The sequence below is a fragment of the Marmota monax genome, unplaced genomic scaffold (assembly GCF_021218885.2).
Source record: "Marmota monax isolate L192 unplaced genomic scaffold, Marmota_monax_Labrador192_F-V1.1 WCK01_AAM20220418_F8-fsc00228, whole genome shotgun sequence".
Lineage (NCBI taxonomy): Eukaryota > Metazoa > Chordata > Mammalia > Rodentia > Sciuridae > Marmota > Marmota monax.
Window position 1 is genome coordinate 185,491 of NW_026695240.1, and position 20,660 is coordinate 206,150.

The 20,660-nt window shown below is 51.9% G+C and overlaps 2 protein-coding genes across 3 annotated transcripts; both read right to left on the bottom strand.

The window, feature by feature from the left end:
• Positions 1-21: 21 nt before the first annotated feature.
• Positions 22-8,988, bottom strand: Egln2 (egl-9 family hypoxia inducible factor 2). The gene is made up of 6 exons (XM_046440038.1): positions 8,888-8,988; positions 6,839-7,923; positions 2,115-2,234; positions 1,563-1,699; positions 1,280-1,347; positions 22-630 (listed from the first exon to the last, which is right to left on the bottom strand). Exons 2-6 carry the CDS (start codon positions 7,691-7,693, stop codon positions 575-577), a joined length of 1,236 nt encoding a protein of 411 aa, XP_046295994.1. The 5' UTR covers positions 7,694-7,923; positions 8,888-8,988; the 3' UTR covers positions 22-574.
• A 1,450-nt stretch (positions 8,989-10,438) lies between these two features.
• Rab4b (RAB4B, member RAS oncogene family) lies at positions 10,439-20,592 on the bottom strand. 2 transcript variants are annotated; one of them, XM_046440039.2, is made up of 8 exons: positions 20,428-20,592; positions 18,473-18,553; positions 18,125-18,239; positions 16,570-16,632; positions 16,319-16,473; positions 14,557-14,652; positions 14,338-14,468; positions 10,439-10,823 (listed from the first exon to the last, which is right to left on the bottom strand). In XM_046440039.2, the coding sequence occupies exons 1-7, from the start codon at positions 20,441-20,443 to the stop codon at positions 14,353-14,355; spliced, it is 642 nt and encodes a 213-aa protein (XP_046295995.1). In that variant the 5' UTR covers positions 20,444-20,592; the 3' UTR covers positions 10,439-10,823; positions 14,338-14,352. The 2 variants fall into 2 exon arrangements, with proteins under 2 accessions (XP_046295995.1, XP_046295997.1); XM_046440041.2 differs by lacking the exon at positions 18,473-18,553.
• Positions 20,593-20,660: the final 68 nt, after the last annotated feature.

Sequence of the window (20,660 nt, forward strand, 5' to 3'; positions counted from 1 at the left end):
TCATTATGAGGGAGTCAGACATTTGCAGCTCTGAGGTAAATTTTTATTTATTTCTTGGCTGTCAGGACTTCCATACCCATGCTCCTCTTGGCACCTTATCCTGCCCAAGCAGTGGCAGCCCAGTCCAAAAGGTGCCATGACCAAAGGGATTGGGGAGTCACTTCACATTCCAGGCTGGAGGAATGGGGGACTTGGGGATACCTCCCCAAACCTTTGCCAGCGAGAGGCCATGACTCACCTCAACCCCAAATCCTGCCTCTTCCCAGCTCTTACACCCAGCAGGGTAATGACCACACAGGACAGGACACAGGTCTCCGCTTCAGTAATGGTAGCCCCCAACACTGGCCACTGCCCAGGTCATAACCCCAGCTCTCCTCAAAGAGCAGCAGAGATCACTCCTCCTTCTTGGTCCTCAGCGATGCACAGAGTCCTCCATGCCCGGCAGGACAGAGGCAAGCCAGAAGCAGCAGCAGTGGCAGGGAAGGAGCAGGCACTAAGACTGTGGGCTGCCGCGGGGCCCGGGCTCTCCTGAAGTCGGGCGAGCTGTCGGTCCATGCAGCTCCAGGGCCGGCCACTAGGTGGGCGTGGTTGACTGTGATACAGGTACTTGAACACCTTTCTGTCCAGATGCTGAGGGTGACAGGGGGACAAGAGAATGTGAGGCATCAGGGAAGGGTCAAAGAGGCCAAGGAAAACCCTGGAAGACAGGGAGAGGGTCAGGAAGAAATAAGGCACATTTTGGGGTTACCAGGAAAGCAAGCTAAGGAAAGATGAGGAAGAATGAGTGTTGGGACTCAAATTTAAGAGAATCAAAATTGGGCTGGGGTGGTGGCTCAGCAGTACAGCGCTTGCCTAACACGTGCGAGGCCCTGGGTCTGCTCCTCAGCACCAAATATGAAATAATTAAAATAAAGGTATTGTGGGCTGGGAATGTGGCTCAAGAGGTAGCGCGCTTGCCTGGCATGCGTGCGGCCCGGGTTCGATCCTCAGCACCACATACAAACAAATATGTTGTGTCCGCCGAAAACTAAAAAAAAATATTAAAAATTTCTCTCTTTAAAAAAAATAAATAAAGGTATTGTGCCCAACTACAATTAAAATAAATAAATAAATAAGACTCAAAATTAGTGGGGCAGGGGATGCAGGTCAGTGACCAAGCATAGGTTCCACCTCGAGCATCATCACCACCAGCAGCAAAAAACTGAGAAGGCATATGGGTAGCTTGAGGCCAAGGGGGTATAGGGAACAGGAAGGATATGAGGGAAGAGGAAGCAAATACCTAGCTGATACTTGTCTTTGGCTGCTGCCCGCTCCTTGGCATCAAAATACCAGACAGTGATGGCGTACCTGGGGACCAGGACAGTTGAAATCAGTTTTCTTCAATTTCAGTCACCATATCCAGTGACGCTGGAGTCCACCCTTTTGAGCCACCTGCTTCTATTCCCACCTAGGACTTCTCTCGGCAATTCATCACTCCCTGGTCACTCTGAGAGACAGTGAAGACTGGCACAAAGGGAGTACAGGTGGAGCACTAGGCACATCCCCATAAGTAAGAGTCATACCTGGTGGCATAGGCTGGTTTCACCTCATGGGGGTTCCGTCGATCAGACCAGAAAATGAGCAACCGATCAAAGAGAGGCTCGATGTTGGCTACCACAGGCCTACCCTCAGGAAAGATCTGCAGCAGGCCACCATGCACCTGGGGGAGGAGAGGACCAGGCTGGCTCATCTAAGTTGGAGCCTCTGCTTTGCACTGCACCCAGGTGCCCACAAGGGGGCGTAGTGCCAGCACATTATCACTCCCACCACTCAGGCTCTTAAAAAGAATGACAGCCCAGAGTCTGCATCACCATGGAGATGGGCAGGAAGCTACTAAAGACAGGAAAAGGGGGAGAGAGCTCACTACAAGGTTGGGTGGGGCTGGGCAGACAGCACCATTCCCGGAAAGGGGGGGAGTTCCCACCACACTGTTAGCTAGGGAAGGAGGTGCTATTTCCCAGGAAGAGCCCACAGATTGTACCACCCCCCCTGTAGGCTGAGAAGAGGAATAGAAGGCTACAATCTGAGCTGGGAGTGGAACAGAGTGGAAAGCAAGTCCCACCCCCACATCCTACCTTAACATCCCAGTTCTGGTTCAGGTAATAGATACAGGTGATGCAGCGCCCATCGCCGTGGGGATTGTCAACGTGCCTCACGTACCCTAGCCCGTTGCCTGGGTAACACGCCACCATGGCCTGGCAGAGATGGAGGGAGGTGGTTTACTGAGACTAGGCAAGGACATCTTGGGAAACAGCCTTGTTCACGCCATTCCTGCTCCTTATCTTCCCCTGGATTCCTTGAGTGTACTGGGCTCCAAGGACTTTCTTCTATTTCCACCAAGACTGCATTCCCAAGTCCATCAAAAGCCTCAGTTCCCCCACCACACACACACCCAGGACGTGGTACCCAGATGGAGTCCAGTAAATAAATATGGTATAATTTCTTAAAGATATTCTAACCCTACCTCAGACATTTCAATATAGCAAAAACCAATTTAATCATTTTTAAATGGGCCCAAACACAGTCTCACAGCGCTAGGCCACGGCATCTCACCCTTTGCTGTGAAGTGCTATCTCCTCAGAGGCCTTGAGACACAGAGGCCCAGGTTGCCCTAATTTCAGAAGTTTTGATGGTTTGGTCTAAGATGGGGCCTGCAATTTTAAAAGTTCCTGGGGGTAATTCTAACATACAGCAACACTGAGAACCACTGCCCTTGACTACAAAGAATTTGGCTAAAGTGATCCGTTTCATATATCTGAACAGGAACGAAAACCTTGAACCTCAAGAAAAATGAGACCTAATTCCAATTCCAAATTTGCTAAGTGACCCTGGAGAGTCCCACCATCTGAATGGGCCTCAAGTACAACTGTAAAATGGAGTTAATCAACACCTTGTTTCCAGCAACACAATTAATCTCTCCGAACACAGAACTTTGCAAATTCTAGACCACAGATCTAACAAGACTCGCCCTTGGGTCTTGGCTACTGAGGGCACTGGTCTAGCTACAGAGTTCTTGCTTCCTCTGCCTGATGGCTACTAGTCCCCTTGCCGAGGCCTCACCATCTGTAGCCAGTATCCTGGGATCTTTGTCACTAGGGAGCTAAGAGGTAGGTGTGATATAAAGGAAAGGGTCATACTACTGCTGCAGACCCAATTCCCATGTTCAAGTCTCAGTGCTGCCACACAGGCTGGGACTTCAGGAAGGTAACTTAGCTTCTCTGCCTAAGGTTAAACAGCCTGGGAATGAAGCTGACTTCACAGGTTGTTGTGGGAATGGAATAAGATAACCAATGTCTAGGAAGACACTCAGCACCTGTGGCCACATGATGGAAGAACTAAAGAGTACAGAGTGAAATGCCACTTAAAAAAAAAAAAGTCCCTACCCCCCCCTTCTCCCCAAACCCATTCCACTGGGAGAGTTGGAGGAGGTTTTAAGCAAATGGGAGAACTAGCTAAAACAAGACCCTTCAGCTTCTTCCAGGTCAGCACCATCTGTCTTGACCCCACCACCCAGATACAACTCTGCTGGCTAGGGCACCCCACCAATGCTCAGCTACACCTACAGGCCTCACCCGGAAGGACAACCCTGAGATAAACACTCATAATCAAACAGATCAGCATCTGCTGCCAAAACAGGTTTGCCAAGCACTCCGTAACAGGCCAGTTCAACTCAATCCCACTTCTTCCTCCCAGGACCCCTTCTCAAATATTCCCAGGGCTCATCTGGAATATGTGTGGATGTTAAACTCTCTTATCAAACATGTGCACCTGATCCAGCACAAATGCTGCCCTGGGAAAGAGGCCAGGAGGGCTACCACCACCTCTCCCCAGCAGTGGAGAACCAATCTTCTCTCTGGCAGCACCGGGGTACCACAGTGAAAAGAGGCCCCCAGGAAAACCCTGGCCCCTGGGGAGAATCCTTTTTGTGCTGCTTACTCCCTGCAGATAGTATGACACTATGAGTGACCATTCACTGGCAAGAAAGAACATGGCTGTGGCCATGGCCTGGTGGCTTGGAATCAGTGAGTCACTGAATAGAGATGGACAAGGCCTGCCCATTTGGGAATCCAACCAGAGATCATGCTGGTTCTGCACATGGATGGATGGGGGAGGACAGAGCATACCCTCTTCCCCACACAGCAGTCAGAGACCCTTTCCCCCAGCTCTCCACCGTATTCTGAGAAAAAACAAATTCCCAATTGTGACCTCCACAGCCACGAAACTGTGTGTCATCCCCGTTATCTGCCCCAAGCCTCAACAGATCTACCTCATCCCCATCACAAAGCCTGTATAGCACCTGACTGGAGCACTCTTCCCCTGGTGGTCCTGGCTATTCAAGACCTGGATTGAGAGTCACCTGAAGTACTCTAGCTGACTGTCCATTCCACTCCTGTCAACGTGAAGGCAGCACAGGTTCCTGTTTACCTAGTACTGATCTGAAAAGCAGCCCCATTAGGCCTCTGGGGCCAGGCCTGCCTCCCGGGTGCCTAGTGCTCGTTCTGCTGACTGGGAGCACTCCCCTGAATCCTACTCTCAAGAGGAAAAGCCTTGCCCACAAGGACAACATAGTGGTGGTGAGGAAACTTGCTCTTCCATCTCAGGGAACAAGCAGGTATAAACTCAGCCAGGACACTAAAAGTTAAAAGACTACTGATGACAAGAACCCTACCACCACCAGACAGACACACAGAGATACACACACACATGCATGCGCACAAAGTCCAAAGCAACGAACCCAGCTAATGACAGCAGGTCTCATGTCCAAGCTGCTCTTAAATAGGCAAATAGGGGCCAGCTAGACCTTCCCTAGGGTCTCCTTGGGTAGCCTGTGATGCCAGCAGGAGCCAACTCTCTCCCAGCTGCAGGTCAACCGAGCAGTGGGACCAAGGAGAGAAGGCAAGATAGGACAGAGGAATTCTACTCAGGAATGACAGAGGAACAGGTTACTACTGGCTGTAGCCACACTGGTGATCTATGCTCCCATTGCCACCCACCTCAGGACCCCACAGTCTCACTCCAGAGCCTAGGGAAAGGAGCCCAGACATGGTCCTTTGGAGGCACTGGGCTGGCTCCTCCCCTTCCTTCCCCACCAGCTTGGCCTATTCTTACCTCCACAGGAATAAGGGTCACCCAAACCTTTAAAAAGTCCAACAACTTCCTCCCCCCTAATCCTAGCTGAGGTCCTGTCCCCAAGCACATCCAGATGGGTTCCAGAGGCAAAGAGAAACAACCTGTTCCCTCAAACCTTCTTCCCCAAACTACCTGGGGACTAGCCTGATTTTCCTATTGAGTAAACTGGGGCTTGGAGCAGTGTCCCACCCTAGGCCACTCGGCTCTCCTGGACTTCCCTCCTCCAAGGGCTGACACCAGAGTGAAGCTGCTGAGACAGGAGGCCCCATTGATGTGGCCTGCACAGAAGCCAAGCCCAGGGAGGGGCCGATCTGGCTCTCCAGCTATCAAGTAACGGGAGGGAGAGGGAAGTAGGACAAGTTCCAGCTGGGGTGGGGAGGAAATAAGCCTGGGCCCCGGGGGAGCCCTGGACCCTGAGCCAGCTCTAGCCTGAGAGGAAAGCCACAGAGGAAGAACCCAAGAAGGGACGGACATGAGGGGAGAGAGGAGACGCAAGGAGCACAGCCTCCCGCTCACAGGGCAGAACACAGTCAGCGCCATCAGCCAGGATTTGCCAGTGCTGAGTAGCGAGCACTCCCCATAGACCTTGTCCAAACAACACCAAGCCTTGAACTCAAGGCCAGGGCCCTCATGCCCTTCCAGGGAGAGAATGATCACGTCAGCAGGCCAGAAAGGCCTATGGACCATTGTCTGTACAGGGATCCTGACCCCTGGGTCTTGAATGGGCAGCTAGAGGCCCATGAGGCCCTGACAACTGCCCACAAACTCCAACCAAATGGGCACTTTTCTTAAGGGAGGGTCTGGAGCTTTTGGCAGACTTTCAAAAAGGCTCAGACTCCCAAAAGAGAGGACTACTATACTACAGCAAGAAAAGACACATAAGGACAGAGAGTCATGGGAGGAGACCAGAGACAGACAAGTATGAAGTGACACACAAGACAGAGATGGAGGAGAGAAACTAGGGCAGGAAGGGCTGGGAAAGATGGTAACAGGAGGCCACCATGCAGTCACCCAATGCCATCTACAGAATTAGAGTGGCACTGAGTTCTCAATGCAGCAGGCTCACAGGGCATAATGCAACCCAGGGTAGCCTGTCAGAATGGCAGGCAGTGCCCCCTCTTCGGCCAGGGTTCACCTTACCACTGCCACCCTCCAGCTCCATCTTCAGGTATTCCCACCTGGGAGACAGGATGGACGAGATAGGCCAGCAAAAGGGCAGATGAGAGGACAGGACAACAAGGAAGGATAAGGACAGAGACTGCTAGAGGCAGGAACATGGGACTGTCTACACTGATTATTTTCAGTCTGTGGCCCCACAGTAAGACACTAAGGGCCAGGGACCCCAACACGGCCCAAGTACAGGTACGAGTCGGCGAGTGTCAGCAGTTCTCATTGGGTCCTCCAGGAGGATTCCTGGAATATCAAGAACCATGTGGCTCTAGGTCAGACCTCTGGTTGGTAAGTGCACAAATCAAGCCCCCACAGGGAAGGCAGAGACCCCTCCCCTCGGCGTCTTCCCCACAGGTGAGTATGTCCTTTGTGCTGTAGCTGCCTAAACCTACGGGGTCCCCAGAAGTCCGTGTCCAAATCCACTCATTGCCACAGCGCTAGGCATTCAACAAACAAAAGTGCTATCAAGTTCCTCCACAGAAGGCTCAACTAGCCTTACCTTGGTGCGCCCATTGATGACGTAGCTGCCCAGCCGCCCAGCACAGTGGCGGATTACAGCATCCACATGGGACATCAGGGCACCGATGCTCCGACAGCCCGGCTCATGGCCTTCCACCCAGGCAATCTGGTCCCCACGAATGCTGCGCGGTGGGATTGCCCGCTGGCTCACTAGCTGCCCATCACGCAGGCGCCCACCCCACTTCAGGGCCTCCACCTCAGCCAGCACACGGCCTCCCAGTGTTGCCCCCAAGAAATTGTCCTTGACGCAGATGCCATAGTACCGCATGCAAGGCACAATGTAGTCCAGAGCCAGGCGTTCAGGTGTAGAGGGCAGGGCTTCTTCCCTCATCCTAGCATTTGTCTCACGGCTGCCATTGCCACTGCCACTGCCACAACCCCTGCCACAACCCCTGACATCCTCCTCCTTTGCCTCCTGGTTCTCTTGCCTGGCCCAGGGCCGCTTGCCTGGTGAAGGGGCATCCCCACCATCCTCTGCCCATTTCCGTTTTGGGGCCTCAGGTCGGGCTCCCTGGGCTGCCAGTCGCTGGCACTCCTTGGTGACCAGCGCCGCAGCACCTTCACTCTGTAGCGGCCACAGCTCACCACCATCATGTCCACCAAAGCCCTCCTGCAAGGGACTGGCAGTGGTGGAGGTGGCTGTGGCTCTGGAGGGCCCACTCCCTGCTGAGGCCTCAACAGGCGCTCCTGGACGGTGGTAAGAGGGTAGCAGAGAACAGGGCAGGTAACTCTCTACCCCCATCCTGACCGGGCTGGGCTCCAAGGGCTCTGACACAGACCCCGGCAACTGAGGGAGAGCCTGACTCAGGGGCTGCGGCTGGCACGGGCTGTCCATGGCAGCAATGTCTTCATCTCCCGGGCATGGAGGGCACGGCCCGGGCCCATGGTGCCACCCTCCTCCGCCTCCTCCTCCTCCACTTGATGCAGATGGGGGCCCCTGGGCCTGGTGTGGGGCAGGGTGAGGCAGGACAGGCAGCAGAGGCTCCTCTTGTGCCCTGGGGGTGCTCGCTGGTCCCCAAGTCCACTGTTGTCCCTAGAGGCTTGGGAAGGGACACGTCAGGGTGGCTGGAGAGAAAGGGAGAAAAAAGGGAGGTGAGACGAGTTAGAGGCAGGTAGGTTGGGGAAGGGGTGGAAATGCTAAGGGCATTAATGAAGATGCCAGGAGACTTGCCTACAGAGACCCCCCCACAATCTGAGGTCAAGTTGGGGAAAAGAACAGTGAGAGGCGAGAGAGTCTGTGTAGATGACCCAGAGAGGACAGCAGCGGGAGGTTTGGGGGAGGAAGAGCATCCACAATCAGAGAAGAGGGAGGGGACCCGGGATAGAATAGGAATGGTGGAGGGGGGAGTAGAAGCCTGGAAGCTTCGGAGACACAAAAATGTGGGGGTCTACGGAAACAGAATAGGGGATCTGGATAAACTCAAGAGTTCAGGGGATCAACAGGCAAAAAAATGGGGGAGTCCGGAGGCAGAAAAACAGACCGGAGGGAAACTGGGAAGGAAGGCCCAAGACGACCAGACAGAACAAGGTGGTGGGGTCGACCTGCGCCCAAGAGGAAGCCTGCTGGGGGCGGACACACACCCAGACGGAAGGGAGGTCCTGAGACAGGACGAAGGGAGCCTCAAGGAGAGTCCACACAGCGACAGTCGCAAGGACAGAGAAGAATGTACACACTCGGGTACAGACAGGACAAGGGAAAAGAGTCCTGCTCCCAAGCCCCTTGGGTGCAAGCGCTGAGGCCCTTCGGGGAGCAGTGGGTGACGAAAGCAGGGCCTAGAAGTCACTCGGACCCCGTACCCCTCCCCTTCCCCCGCCCCGTACGCATTCCCCGCCGCCCCCCCCCACAACGGCCGGCACCCAACGTGCCCGGGGCGCGTTTCCTCCCCCACCCACCCTCCCCCTCCCCAGGTCGCCGGGGCTCGCCACCGCGTGTCCGGCGCGCGCCCCCACACCAAGCCCCGCGCGCGCCGACGCCCCGACTCCGGCTCCTTCTCCTTTCCTCTCCGTTCCTCTCCGGAGACCTACTCACCGAGCTTTTTCCTCCGACCCCGGCGCCGCCGTTTGTGCCAGCCGCCCAGCGCCGCACAGCGCGCCATACCCCGCCCCCACCACCCGCGACGCTCCGCCCCCGTCTCGCCCGGTAGGCACGTGACCGCGCCCCGGCGAAAGAGACGGTGCGTGCGCAGGCGCAAGCTCCGCCGGGCAATGCGAAAAAATCCAGAACACCCCTCTCCAGAAAGTAAAAGTGGGCCCGTCGCCGACGCCAGACTCATTTGCATTCTCCGCCTCGCCCCTTTCTCCTGGGAGGAGTAACAGTCTGAGGGGCTGGATGAGGGAGGGGGCATTTCTGTGCTTGTTAAAACCAGAGTCATGGGCGGGGCATGCAAATGAAATTATTTACATGGCAGGGCCCACCCCTCCCAGCTGAGATACTGCGGGAAAAGGAGCAGCTGGGTCGGTCAGCGACTTGCACATAACTCACTTACATAGGCAGATACCTCCTTCTCACAGCCTAAGAATGGGGATACTGAGAAATGGCTGTGCAGCTAGTTGGAAAATGCATGTAAATTTGCAAGTCACTTTTTATATCAGAGGGGGAAAGTGCGGGACGTCCTTAAGTAGACTAAAACAGATGTGCAAAATGTATATTTCCATGACCCGCTGCGCCCTGCCCTCTCGGAACACTTGTGAAAGTCGGAATAAAGAAATCTGGGAAAGCTATGCAGAGGAGACATTGGTACAACCAACCCCATCTTTTTTATAATATTGGGCCACACCTCCCGGGAGGAGTACTCAGATAAGGTCATTTGAATGCTCCACCCCCCTCCGCCAGCGCCCTGGCAGAGCAACTGGGGAGCTCAGGCAGGGGGCCAGGGGGGGCAAGGGAGGCTGGATAAAGCTGACTAGGTGGGAGAGCAGCTGGCACTGTCCTCAGAGGGCTACACCTTTCTTTGGCAGGCCACAAGACGGTGTCAATGATTCATCTGGACGGGGGGGGGGGGGGCGGGGGATACACACCCATATCAAGTATGCTTATGAGTCAGGGTTGCACAAAGGTCCACGGTCCTCAGATACACACACACGGTGTATAAGAGAAACTAAATTCACACCAAAACACACTCAAGACTTCATGTGGCAAGGAACAGAACAGTGAGTCACTGCCTCCAACTTTCAGGCCTCGGGCATTCATATATAAAACCAGGCACACACCCAGGGTGCACTCATAGGCCCCAATTCCCCTACCTTGGCCTTGGTTTCTCATACCAACTTCACCTATATAATCACCAAAGATACAGAATACTCACAAGCAACAGTGTCACACATTCCAAAGACGCTGTCCTCCACACAGGACTCACTCACACATCACAATCACAGCAACATTAGTGTTACACACGTGATGCTCAAGCACTATCACAAAGTATGCCATGACAAACTCCCTCCACAAGGAACATCTAAGCCATGGTGCAAGCAGTGTATCCCACACCATGTCCAACCCAGAGACATGGCTCCCAAAATCACAACCCAAAATTCTTCCAACAAGACCTCTTCCCAACATCCCAAAATGACAGAGGCCAAGACACAGGTGTAAACAATGCTTTATGGGGGTAGGATGGGGATGGGACAGGCCTCCAGGTAATAAATAACACGTACTCGCAACAGCAGGGTCAGGCAGGAAGTTGGGGCCAAATGGCCCTGGTCTCAGGCTTTGGGAGCTCTTGGGGTATGGTTAGGGGCTGGGGGGTGGGGGGCAGAGGTTAGCCAAGACAGAGGAAGCAGCAGCAGGTATGGGTTCCCCCTTCCCCCGTGGCTCAGTCTTGCCCCAAAGCCAGGCCCCACCAGGCCAGGGAAGGAGGACAGGTGGCGGGGCAGCTTCTCCAGGGCTGGGGCAGTTGGGGCACGGCCTCCTGGGGCCTGGGTCTAGGCCCCAGCCGGAAGGGCAGGGCTGGTCCTGGAGAACAGGTGAGCTGTAAGAGAAGGGTGTGATGATCTAGAGAGGCCCTGGGTCTCTCCAGCTTGTCTCTCTCTCATTCCTGGATATCTTCCTGACTTCCCACCTGTATCTGGTGGCCCATACCACTCCCCCACCAAGGGTGTCTTTCTCCTCTGCAGGTCATTCTGAGTTCTCTCTCTCTGAAGACACCTGTACCTCCTTGTTTGTTTTCATCAGAAAGCTGTAACGGGACATTTCAGTGTCTAAATATCATGTCCCCATTTCTGTATTTGTATCCCCTTAACATCCCTGATCATCCTGGCTTTAGGCCTCATTCTAATGTTTCCAAAACTAAGAGACATATTAGATTAGTGGGTTTTGCTTTGGTTGTTCATAACATTACCTAGCAGCTTCTAGAAATTCTGAAATTACTTCAGAATCTCTGGGGTAAGGCCTGGGAATCGGTATCTTTTAAAGCTCTCCAGATGATTCCAATATCAGCACTGCATGTAAGGGGGAATTAATTTGGTAGGACTTTACTATTTTTTATTCAAATAGAAATAAAGTAGAAAACATAGGAGTACATCATATGAAGTAAGAATACTGATCAATAGGAACAGAAAGCAGATTGTGGTTGCCAGGGGCTAAAGGAATGGGGAATGACTGCTTAACGGGTGTGCAGTTTCCTTTCAGGATAATGAACATGTTCTGCAACTAGACAAGAGGAGGTGGTTGCTCAACCTTGTGAATGTACTGAATGCCAATGAACTGTACACTTTGAAATGCCTAAATTTATGTTATGTGGGTTTAACCTCAACTAAAAAAAATACTGATAGCAGGCAAACATGAGCTGGAGTTTTATATGTGGGTGTGACTGTATTAGATCAACATATAAAATGGCTGCCAACAAAGTTTGTGAAAGTATTGCTTATTGCATCTGATCCACTGAGAGCAAATCCTGAAAGAAAATATGCTAAGCCCCAAGGTGAATAATATATTCCCATACACCTCTGCACAGCCCAGACTCCTTAAGAAGGATAAGAAGAAAAATAAGGAACAGCCCTATGATAAATAGTCTTTTTTTTTTTTTTTTTTTTTTTGAGATAGGGTCTTACTATGTTACTAATTGCCCAGGCTGCTCTCAAACTCCTGGACTAAGTTTACAGATAAGGAAACTGAGGCCCAGGCACAGCAGGTAAAGGCCTGGAAGGATAAGATAGCACTGTCCAAAGATCTCATCCTTGTCTCTCCTCTCTGTCTCTCCCTCCCCCACCCTCACTCAAATTCCATATTCATTCCATCAGGAAACAAAGTGGTTCTACCTTCAAAGTGGGTTCAAAGGGCTACAAATGGGGCTTAGTGCTAGAGCACTTACCTAGCATGTGTGAGGTCCTGATACCATCCACATAGCACAAAAATAAAAACAAAAAGCAGATCCAAAGTCTAACATTTCCCCCAGCCACCCTGGAGATGGAAGGGGGCTGGGCATGAAGTACAAAGGGGAGAATTGGCAAGACACACACATACCCACAGAGATGGGGACAGGACCAAACTCTGCAGGGTACTGCAAGCCTGTCAAGGAGTTTGGATCAAGCATAGAAAATGAAACAAGGCTTTCTGAGAGGGGGGGTGCTCACCAGGGCAAAAGGGAAGGAGTGGTGTTCCAGGCAAAGGGCACAGCATGAAAAAAAGAGTCAGAGAAACAAAATGAATTCAATGTGGCTGAAGCAGCTAAGGGGTGGGGAGAGGAACACGGTGAGGCTGGGGAGGCTGGCAGGAGCCATTCCTGCACAGGGTCAAATGCCAGGCTGAGCAGCTTCAGGTGTGTCCAATGGACCCTGGGAGACATGGGTAGTTTTAAACAGGGAGGAACAGGAAACAAATTGTGTTTCAGAAAGACCCAATGGCTGCATCAAGAGGGGACAAGCTGGGCATGGCGGTCTGTGCCTGTAATCTCACTGACTGTAATCCCAGTGATTCAGGAGGCTGAGGAAGGAGGATCATGAATTCAAGTCCAGCCTGGGGCACTCAGCAAGACTCTGGCTCAAAGTAAAATAAAGGGTTGGGGATGGATATAGGGATACAGCTCAGTGGTAGAGCACTTGCCTAGAATGCACGAGGTGCTGGGCTCAATCTCGTAACCAAAAAGAGAAAGAGAGAAAGAGAAAAGGAGGTGGGTGGAGACAAGACTGGAGAAGACTAGCAAGGAAAAAGAACCTATCTACTTCTCAACAACCTGTCCACCATCCACTCTTACCTCAGATTAGCAGCAGCCCAGCCCCCTCAATGATGTCTGTGCCCTTCCCTACCTGCAGCCAGAGTGACCCTGTGAATCTATGAATCGGCTCCAGTCCCTGCTCTGCTCAGAAGCTTCCTGTGGCTCCCATCCCACCCCCAGTATGAGTTAAGAGTCCTCCCCAGGGCCACAGGCACCAACTGATCAGCTCCCCTCTCATCTCTGGCTGTTCCCACAATATACACACACTCTCCATTCCAGCCACACTGGCTTCCTCGGTCTTCCTCACCCATGCTAGGGCTTTTGCATTTGCTGTTCTCTCTGCTGAGAACATTCTTGGTTCAGATGCCCACAGGACCCTCTCCCTCCATCCTTCCGGTTTTGGCTCCAATGTCACCTTCTTGGTAAGGTGTCCCTCATTGTTGTTTAGAAGTGTATCCACTCTGTCCACTTTACCCGACTCACAGTTCCTCCATAGCTCTTATGGCCCTATTATATAATTTACTTAATGTTATGATTTGGATGTAAGGTATCCCCAAAAAGCTCATGGATGAGACAACGCAAGAAGGTTTAGAGGAGAAATGCTGGGTTATGAGAGCCTTAACCTAATCAGTGAATTAATCCTAATGGTTTTAAGTAAGTGGTAACTGAAGACAGGGAGGTTGTGGCTGGAGGAGGTGGGTCACTGGGAGCATGCCTTTGGGATATATAGTTATATCTGGCAAGTGGAGTCTATCTCTCTGCTGATGCCTGATCATCAGTGAGCTGCTTCCCTCCATCACACTCTTCCGCCATGATGTTCAGCCTCACCTTGAGCCCTAAGGAATGGAGCCTACTGTCTATCGATTGAGACCTCTGAAAATGTGAGCCCCCAAATAAACTTTTCCTCTTGTATGATTGTTCTAGTCAGGTCTTTTAGTCACAACAGTGAAAAAGCTGAATAAAATATTTATATATCTTGTTTCTTGTCCATCTCCTCCCAAGAGAATGAGGGCTCCATGAGGCTGGGGATTTTTGTCTGTTTTTACCCACTGCTGTCTCTCCAGAGCCCTAAATAGGACCCAAATACAGTATGTGCTCAATACACAGGTGAGAACAATGAACAGGAGGGTCAGGTCCAGGGTTGAGGGCTGGCAGAGGGCTGGGGTTGGAGAAGACAGGTGGGTTTCTTGAAGCTGAGAAGATGGCTCCTTTAGCTGCTGTGCTTTTGCGTCTTTCTGTTCCTCTTGTTACATTTTTTGTGCCTCTGTGTCTGTTCTACACCCCTCTTCCCAGGAGACCACCCCTGCCTCCCCAAGACCCAGTGTCGCACCTGGCTCTGCACGTCTCAGCAGCCACAGGGCTGAGGGGCCACGGCCTGGGCACTCCGAGGCTGCCGCAGCTGGCGGAGAGAAGCATCACCATACTGAATGCCTGAGCCCATCCTCTCAGGGTCTAGCTCACCTGTGGACAGGGGGAGAAGTCAGGACTGGTCCCTTGGGAACCTTTGAGCCCTGCTTCCCACTCCCACTTGGGTCAGTCCAGGCCGCACCTGAGTCGATCTTGTTGAGGATGGTGCGGGCACACTTCAGGAAGGCCTCCTCCACGTTCTCGCCTGTGAGAGCGCTGGTCTCCAGGAACATTAGCTCTGAGGGGCAGGGCCTCTGTCAGTCCCCATCCTCCATTCAGCCACCGACTGCCTCTCAGTCCATTCTTTTTTTTTGGTCGGGGGCACCAGGGATTGAACTCAGGGGCACTCAACCACTGAGCCACATCCCCAGCCCTATTTTGTATTTTATTTAGAGACAGGGTCTCACTGAGTTGCTTAGTGCCTCACAGTTGCTGAGGCTGCCTTTGAACTCACGATCCTCCTGCCTCATCCATCCCAAGCTGTTGGGATGACAGGTGTGCGCCACAGCATCTGGCTCATCTGTTCTTCAAACGTCCCACCCACCCTTACCCTCATCTCAGGCCTCTGCACATGGCATCCCCTTGCAGAGAACACCGCCTCCTCCCCATGTAGCCCTCTAGCTCCTCTTTCCAGAATCAGCTCACAATGCTCCTTCCCAGAAAACCTCCCTGACCTCCCCACCTGGGTCACGTGCCTCTCTTGGGCTCCTACAGGCTCTTGTGCCTCCTCTACCCTGGCTCCAACCTCTCTGGAGTGTCACTGTCTACAAATGGGTCTATCCCCTAACCATCACAGACTGCAATGTGAGCACCATGAAGGCCAGACCTAAGATGACTTCCTGTGTCCTCAGCACCATCCAGCCCAGCCTGAGCCCACTAGGAGTCTACCTATTACCTAAATCACAAGACCTCACAGTGGGGAAGTAACAGCCAGGATGCAAACAGTATCTATCTCTGATGGCAAAATCTCTTCTAAATCTGGAGGTCACAAAATAGGGGAACATGGGCAGATCCCAAGCCAGCAGATATGTTTGATCTGGCCAGAAAAATGAATTTATACTTGCAGATCTTTTTTTTTTTGTTTGTTACTGGGGATTGAACCCAGAGGCACTTTAGCACACAGATACATGTCATTCTATTTAGAGACAGTATCTCACTAAGTTTCTGAGGCTGGCCTTGATCCTCCTGCCTTAGCCACCCCCCAACAAAGCGCTGGGATTACAGTGACGCGCCATCACATCCAGTGATCCGTGCAAACCTTCTAATTGGGCCTGTCAGTCCTCTCCATTCCCCTCAGCACCAGTGCCTCTTCCTCTGGGGTTCATCCCAGCCCATCTCCCTTATTTACAAAATGCATCTGTCCATAGGCCACATAAGTTTACAATCTCTACCTTATTTTTATTCTATTTACTTATTTATTTAGTGTTACTGGCGATTAAATCCAAGATTGCTGTACCACTGAGTACCTGTCCTTTTTATTTCGAGACAGGGTCTCACTAAGTTGCCCAGGCTGGCCTTGAACTTGTGACTCTCCTGCCTCAGACTCCCAAGTCACTGGTGCAATCTCTACCTTAAACCAGTAAGTACCATGAGCTGCCTCCCACGTGGTGGAAACTTCCCAGCAGCCAACGTTCATCTAGCACCCACTCTGCCAAAGTATACTGAGGGCTTTCCACGGTGGGTGGCCTCCTTACCCAGCACACGTGAGACAGAAACATTTTGACTACACTTTACAGCTGAGGAAGTTGAGGACCAGAGTGATCACACAGCCCAACACTCACATTTGAACCCAGACCTCTGAACCTCCACCTATAGGGCACAGCCATTGATAGCTAGGAGACACACGGGCCACAGTGACCAGTCCTGTCCCTCCTCCCCCACCCAGTCCACAGCAGAGCCCTCACCATTCTCCTGGGCAAAGCGGGAAGCCTCCAGGAAAGTGACCTCACGCTCAGGGTCCAGGTCCTTCTTGTTGCCACAGAGGATGACCACAATGTTGGGGCTGGCCAGTGTGCGGGCATCCGTCAGCCAGGCAGCCAGTGAATTGTATGTCTCCCGGCTATGGAGAAGGGACAGAGAAGGAAGGTGGCACAGGAGAGAGGCCACCCATGTCCCACCCCAACCACGCTGCTCATGCTGAGTAGCCCACACCCACCTTGTGATGTCATACACCAGCAGGGCTCCAGCCGCCCCTCGGTAATAACTCCGTGTCACCGACCTGTGGGGCCAGGGGGACCCAGTCATCCCCAAGGCTGGGGTGTGCCCCAAGACTGCACCCCTTTGCACAGAGAGACTGATGATTCGGAGGACCCTCTCACTGCTGGCCCAGCCCCCAAACCTAGCTTTGGTGGAGATAATTTCTCTACCTGGAAGTCTGTCTGCCTGTCTCTTTCAACTTCTCTCTCTCACTCAGCTCTTTGTCTACCTACTTCTGTGGATCTCTCCCTGTCTTTGTGTCCCTGTCTTTCTGAACCTGTGCATTGGTCTGTTTCTTTTTCTGCATATGGTTTACGTGTGTAGTGTCTAGCTTTTCTCCTTGCAGTGCTGGGGATCTGGCTCAGGGCCTCACTAGGCAAGCACTCTGCCGCTGAGCTTCACTCCAGCTATGTGCCTTTAACTCTGTTTCCTCCTGTCTCTCGCTGACTCTGGCTCTCATACTTATTTTTGCCTTCGCCTTCATTCATTCAGCATTTTCTGAGCATCTCCCCTCTACCCAGCCCTACCCAGTGCGATGCAATATCTACTTGTCCCTCTTCTGTGTCTGATGGAGGCCTCCTTCCCAGCATGGCCAACTCTTTTCTTTTCTTTTTTTTTTTTTATTAGTTATTGATGGACCTTTATTTATTTATTTAATTGCTTATATGTGGTGCTGAGAATCAAACCCAGTGCCTCACACATGCTAGGCAAGTGCTCTACCACTGAGCCACATCCCCAGCCATGGCCAACTTTATTGCCCTGTCTCATCAATCTGGATCCCCCTGCAACTCAGGCAATCATTCCACAACATTTATTGAGCACTTACTGTAAGTCCAACCCATATCACACACCTGTTTCTCCTTCCCCATCTCTGTCTCTGGGCTCTCCGCAGCTCATGCGGTCTGTCAACACTCAGCACCTATTAAGTGTTGCCGAGAGAGCATGTTCTCCATGGACTGAACTCCTTGTTTCTCTCTCTGCCCTGTCTGTTTCTCAGACTCTCAGAATTTCTATGTCTATCAACTTTTCTACAGACATTTTTCTGAAGACCTACTCATCTATCTCCCTCTCCCCTAGACGTCCATTTCTCCATCCTCCTGGCTACAACTGTCCACCCTCCCTGTCCTTCTCCCACTCTGACCTGTTTCTCTTTGCATCTCCTTACCTGCTTTATCATTCTTTTCATCTGCATCTTTCTCAGTCTCCCTTTCTCTTGCCTTTCTTTTCTGAATGTGTCTCTCTTTCATGCTTCTGCTTCTATTTCTGTTTTAGGGTCTCTCAAACTCTACTCCTCAACCTCAAGTCTTCCTTTCTTTTTTCCCTTCCTTTCTCTTCCCTTCCCATTCCTTCCCTTTCTTGTGGTGCTGTGGATGGAACCCAGGACCTTATGCAAGCTCTCTCCTCTGCCTCGCCTTCTCAGCGTCTTTTTACTCCTATTACTGTGTCTTGGAGTGCATACACCTCTCTCTCCCCCTCCTCCCCTCCCTCCCTCCTTGGAAGCCCGGCCCACCTACCGAAACCGCTCCTGGCCAGCAGTGTCCCAAATCTGTAGCTTCACAGTCTTCCCACCCACGTTGACCACCCGGGATCCAAACTCCACACCGATTGTGTGGTTGGAGTCCTGTTTGACTGGGAATGGGAAGGAGAGAGGAGGCATGCAGAGGCTCAGAGGATCCCCCATCCTCCAAGGCCTCTTGTCTCTACAAACCCATTCTCATTGCTGGGGTGACTGTGAATCTAGCAAACAGCACACCAAGGCAAGGCCCAGCAATGGAGTTGGATCTATGGCCGGTCATGCCCAACCCATCAGCTGCCCACCTACCCACAGCTCAGTGCTGCTGATACCACTGCCGGAAACTCACACTTATTCTCAATGAACTGATGAAGGAGGCATGATTTGCCAGTTCCTGCACTGCCGATCACCAGGAATTTGAAGAGGAAGTCTGAGCAGATGGAGTCAAAATCAAGGATACCCACAGGAAGAGAAAGATAAAGAGAAAAAGGGAGAAATTGAGAAGAGTTAGAAAGAAACAGACACAGAAACAGAAGCACAGACAACAACTGTAACAGATCACCTGTTTTTTTTCTTTTGGGGTGCTTTCTGTGAGGTGGGGATAGTACCCAGGGCCTTGCACATGCTAAGCAAGTACTCTACCACTGACCCACACCCCCAGTCCAAGAAGATTATCTTTTTTTGTTGTTATTGTTACTGGGGATTAAACCCAGGGATTTTACCACTGAGCCACATCTCCAACCCTTTATATATATACATATACATATATATATAAATATATATTATACATATATTTTAGTTATAGTTGGTCACAATACCTTTATTTATTTATTTATTTTTATGGAGTTCTGAGGATTGAACCCAGTGCCTTGCACATGTTAGGTAAGTGCTCTACCACTGAGCCACAACCCCAGCCTCCCTTTTTATTTTTTTGAGACAGGTTCTCACTAATTTAATCAGGTTCTTACTCAATTGCTGAGGTTGACCTCAAACTTGCAATCCTCCTGCCTCAGCCTCCCAAGTTGCTAGGACTGCATCCCATGCCTGGCCCAAGATTATTCTTTATAGAGTTTACCATAGGCACAGTTCTAAAGGTTTTTATATTACCAGCTCACTTAATCTTTGAGAAAACTCTAGGAGAGAGGTATACTAATAATTACCCCTGTTTTCCAGATGTGGTAACTGAGTCCAAAGAGGTTATCTGACTTGCCCAAGATCACACATCTAGGACAGAATTGAGACTGAAACCCTGGCCAAAGATCTCCAGAGTCTAAGATATTTGCTATTACATTGCTAATTCCTCTTGAAATTCGTCTAATCAAGGGAAATCTAGCCTCGGTCCCTCCTTTTTGGTTGGCACTCGGAATTAAACCCAATAGCACTTTACCTCTGAGTTATAGCCCCAGCCTTTTTTTTTTTTTTTTGAGACATGGTCTTGCTAAGTTGCTTAGGGCCTCACCAAGTTGCTGAGGCTGGCCTCCAATTTGTGATCTCCTGCCTCATCTTCATGGTTTCCTGGATCTACAGGTATAGGCCATCTGTGTCTCTCTTGATTTCACCTCCTCCTACCCTCTCAACTCATGTCTCTGGCCTTCAGTCTATACCCTCAAAATGACAAGCTGGTTCCCACTTCTGAATTTTTGCATTTGATAACTCTGCTTTTGTGGATGTTCTAACAATGCAGCTCTCTCTGAATCCTAATCCAAAGCTTTCTATAGCCCCTTTTCCCTCAACCACCTGGTATTGTACACTCATACTGATTTTTCAATTCCCAACCTCTTTTTCCCATTCTCTCCCAGATTCTTGGCCCCTAATCTCAAGCTTAAACCCTATCCTTTGCCATTACATTCCAACCCTAACTTAGGGATAACGCATCCCAATCCATTCCGGACCTCTCAAACCAGTTCAGCCTCACAGTTCAGAGCATCTTGCTCTTCAGTGTTCCCTCTAGCCAGTAGAGCACGACCCCTGCCAGTCACGGTTAGCTCCGCCCCACTCACTCAGGCTCCGCCCCAATACATGAAGGCCCACCTCTTCCCTCAAGGCCAACCCAGAACCCATTCGAGAGACCCGCTCTCTCGAATCCCGTCCCGTATCTATTTAACGCACGCACCAGACCCTCAGGCTCCACCCAAATCGATTAAGCTCAGCCCTAGACCCACGAAACCCCTCCCAGCATCCACTTAGGCCCTGCCCCCATAGAGGCAGACCCCGCCCCCAGGTACAAGGCCCCGCCCCATTCCCACAGGCCGCATCCTCTTTGGGCCCAGACCCCAGACCCCAGCTTCGGCCCACCACCCTCACCGTAGGTCTCGGCCATGACTTGGTCGCGGCCGCTGAGGGCCGCAATATGGCGCCGCGGCCGCGCCTGCTCCTCGGCTGGCAGCCGCTCCACTCCGGCTGCAGCCCGGGCTCCTTCCTACTCCCGGACCCGGCGCCGCCACTTCCGCCTCCACCCCCCGCCCGCTCCGGCGCGACCCGCTAGAGCTGCGGGATACCAGGCCACGCTTTCCAAAAGGAGGGATTGGCGGACTCGG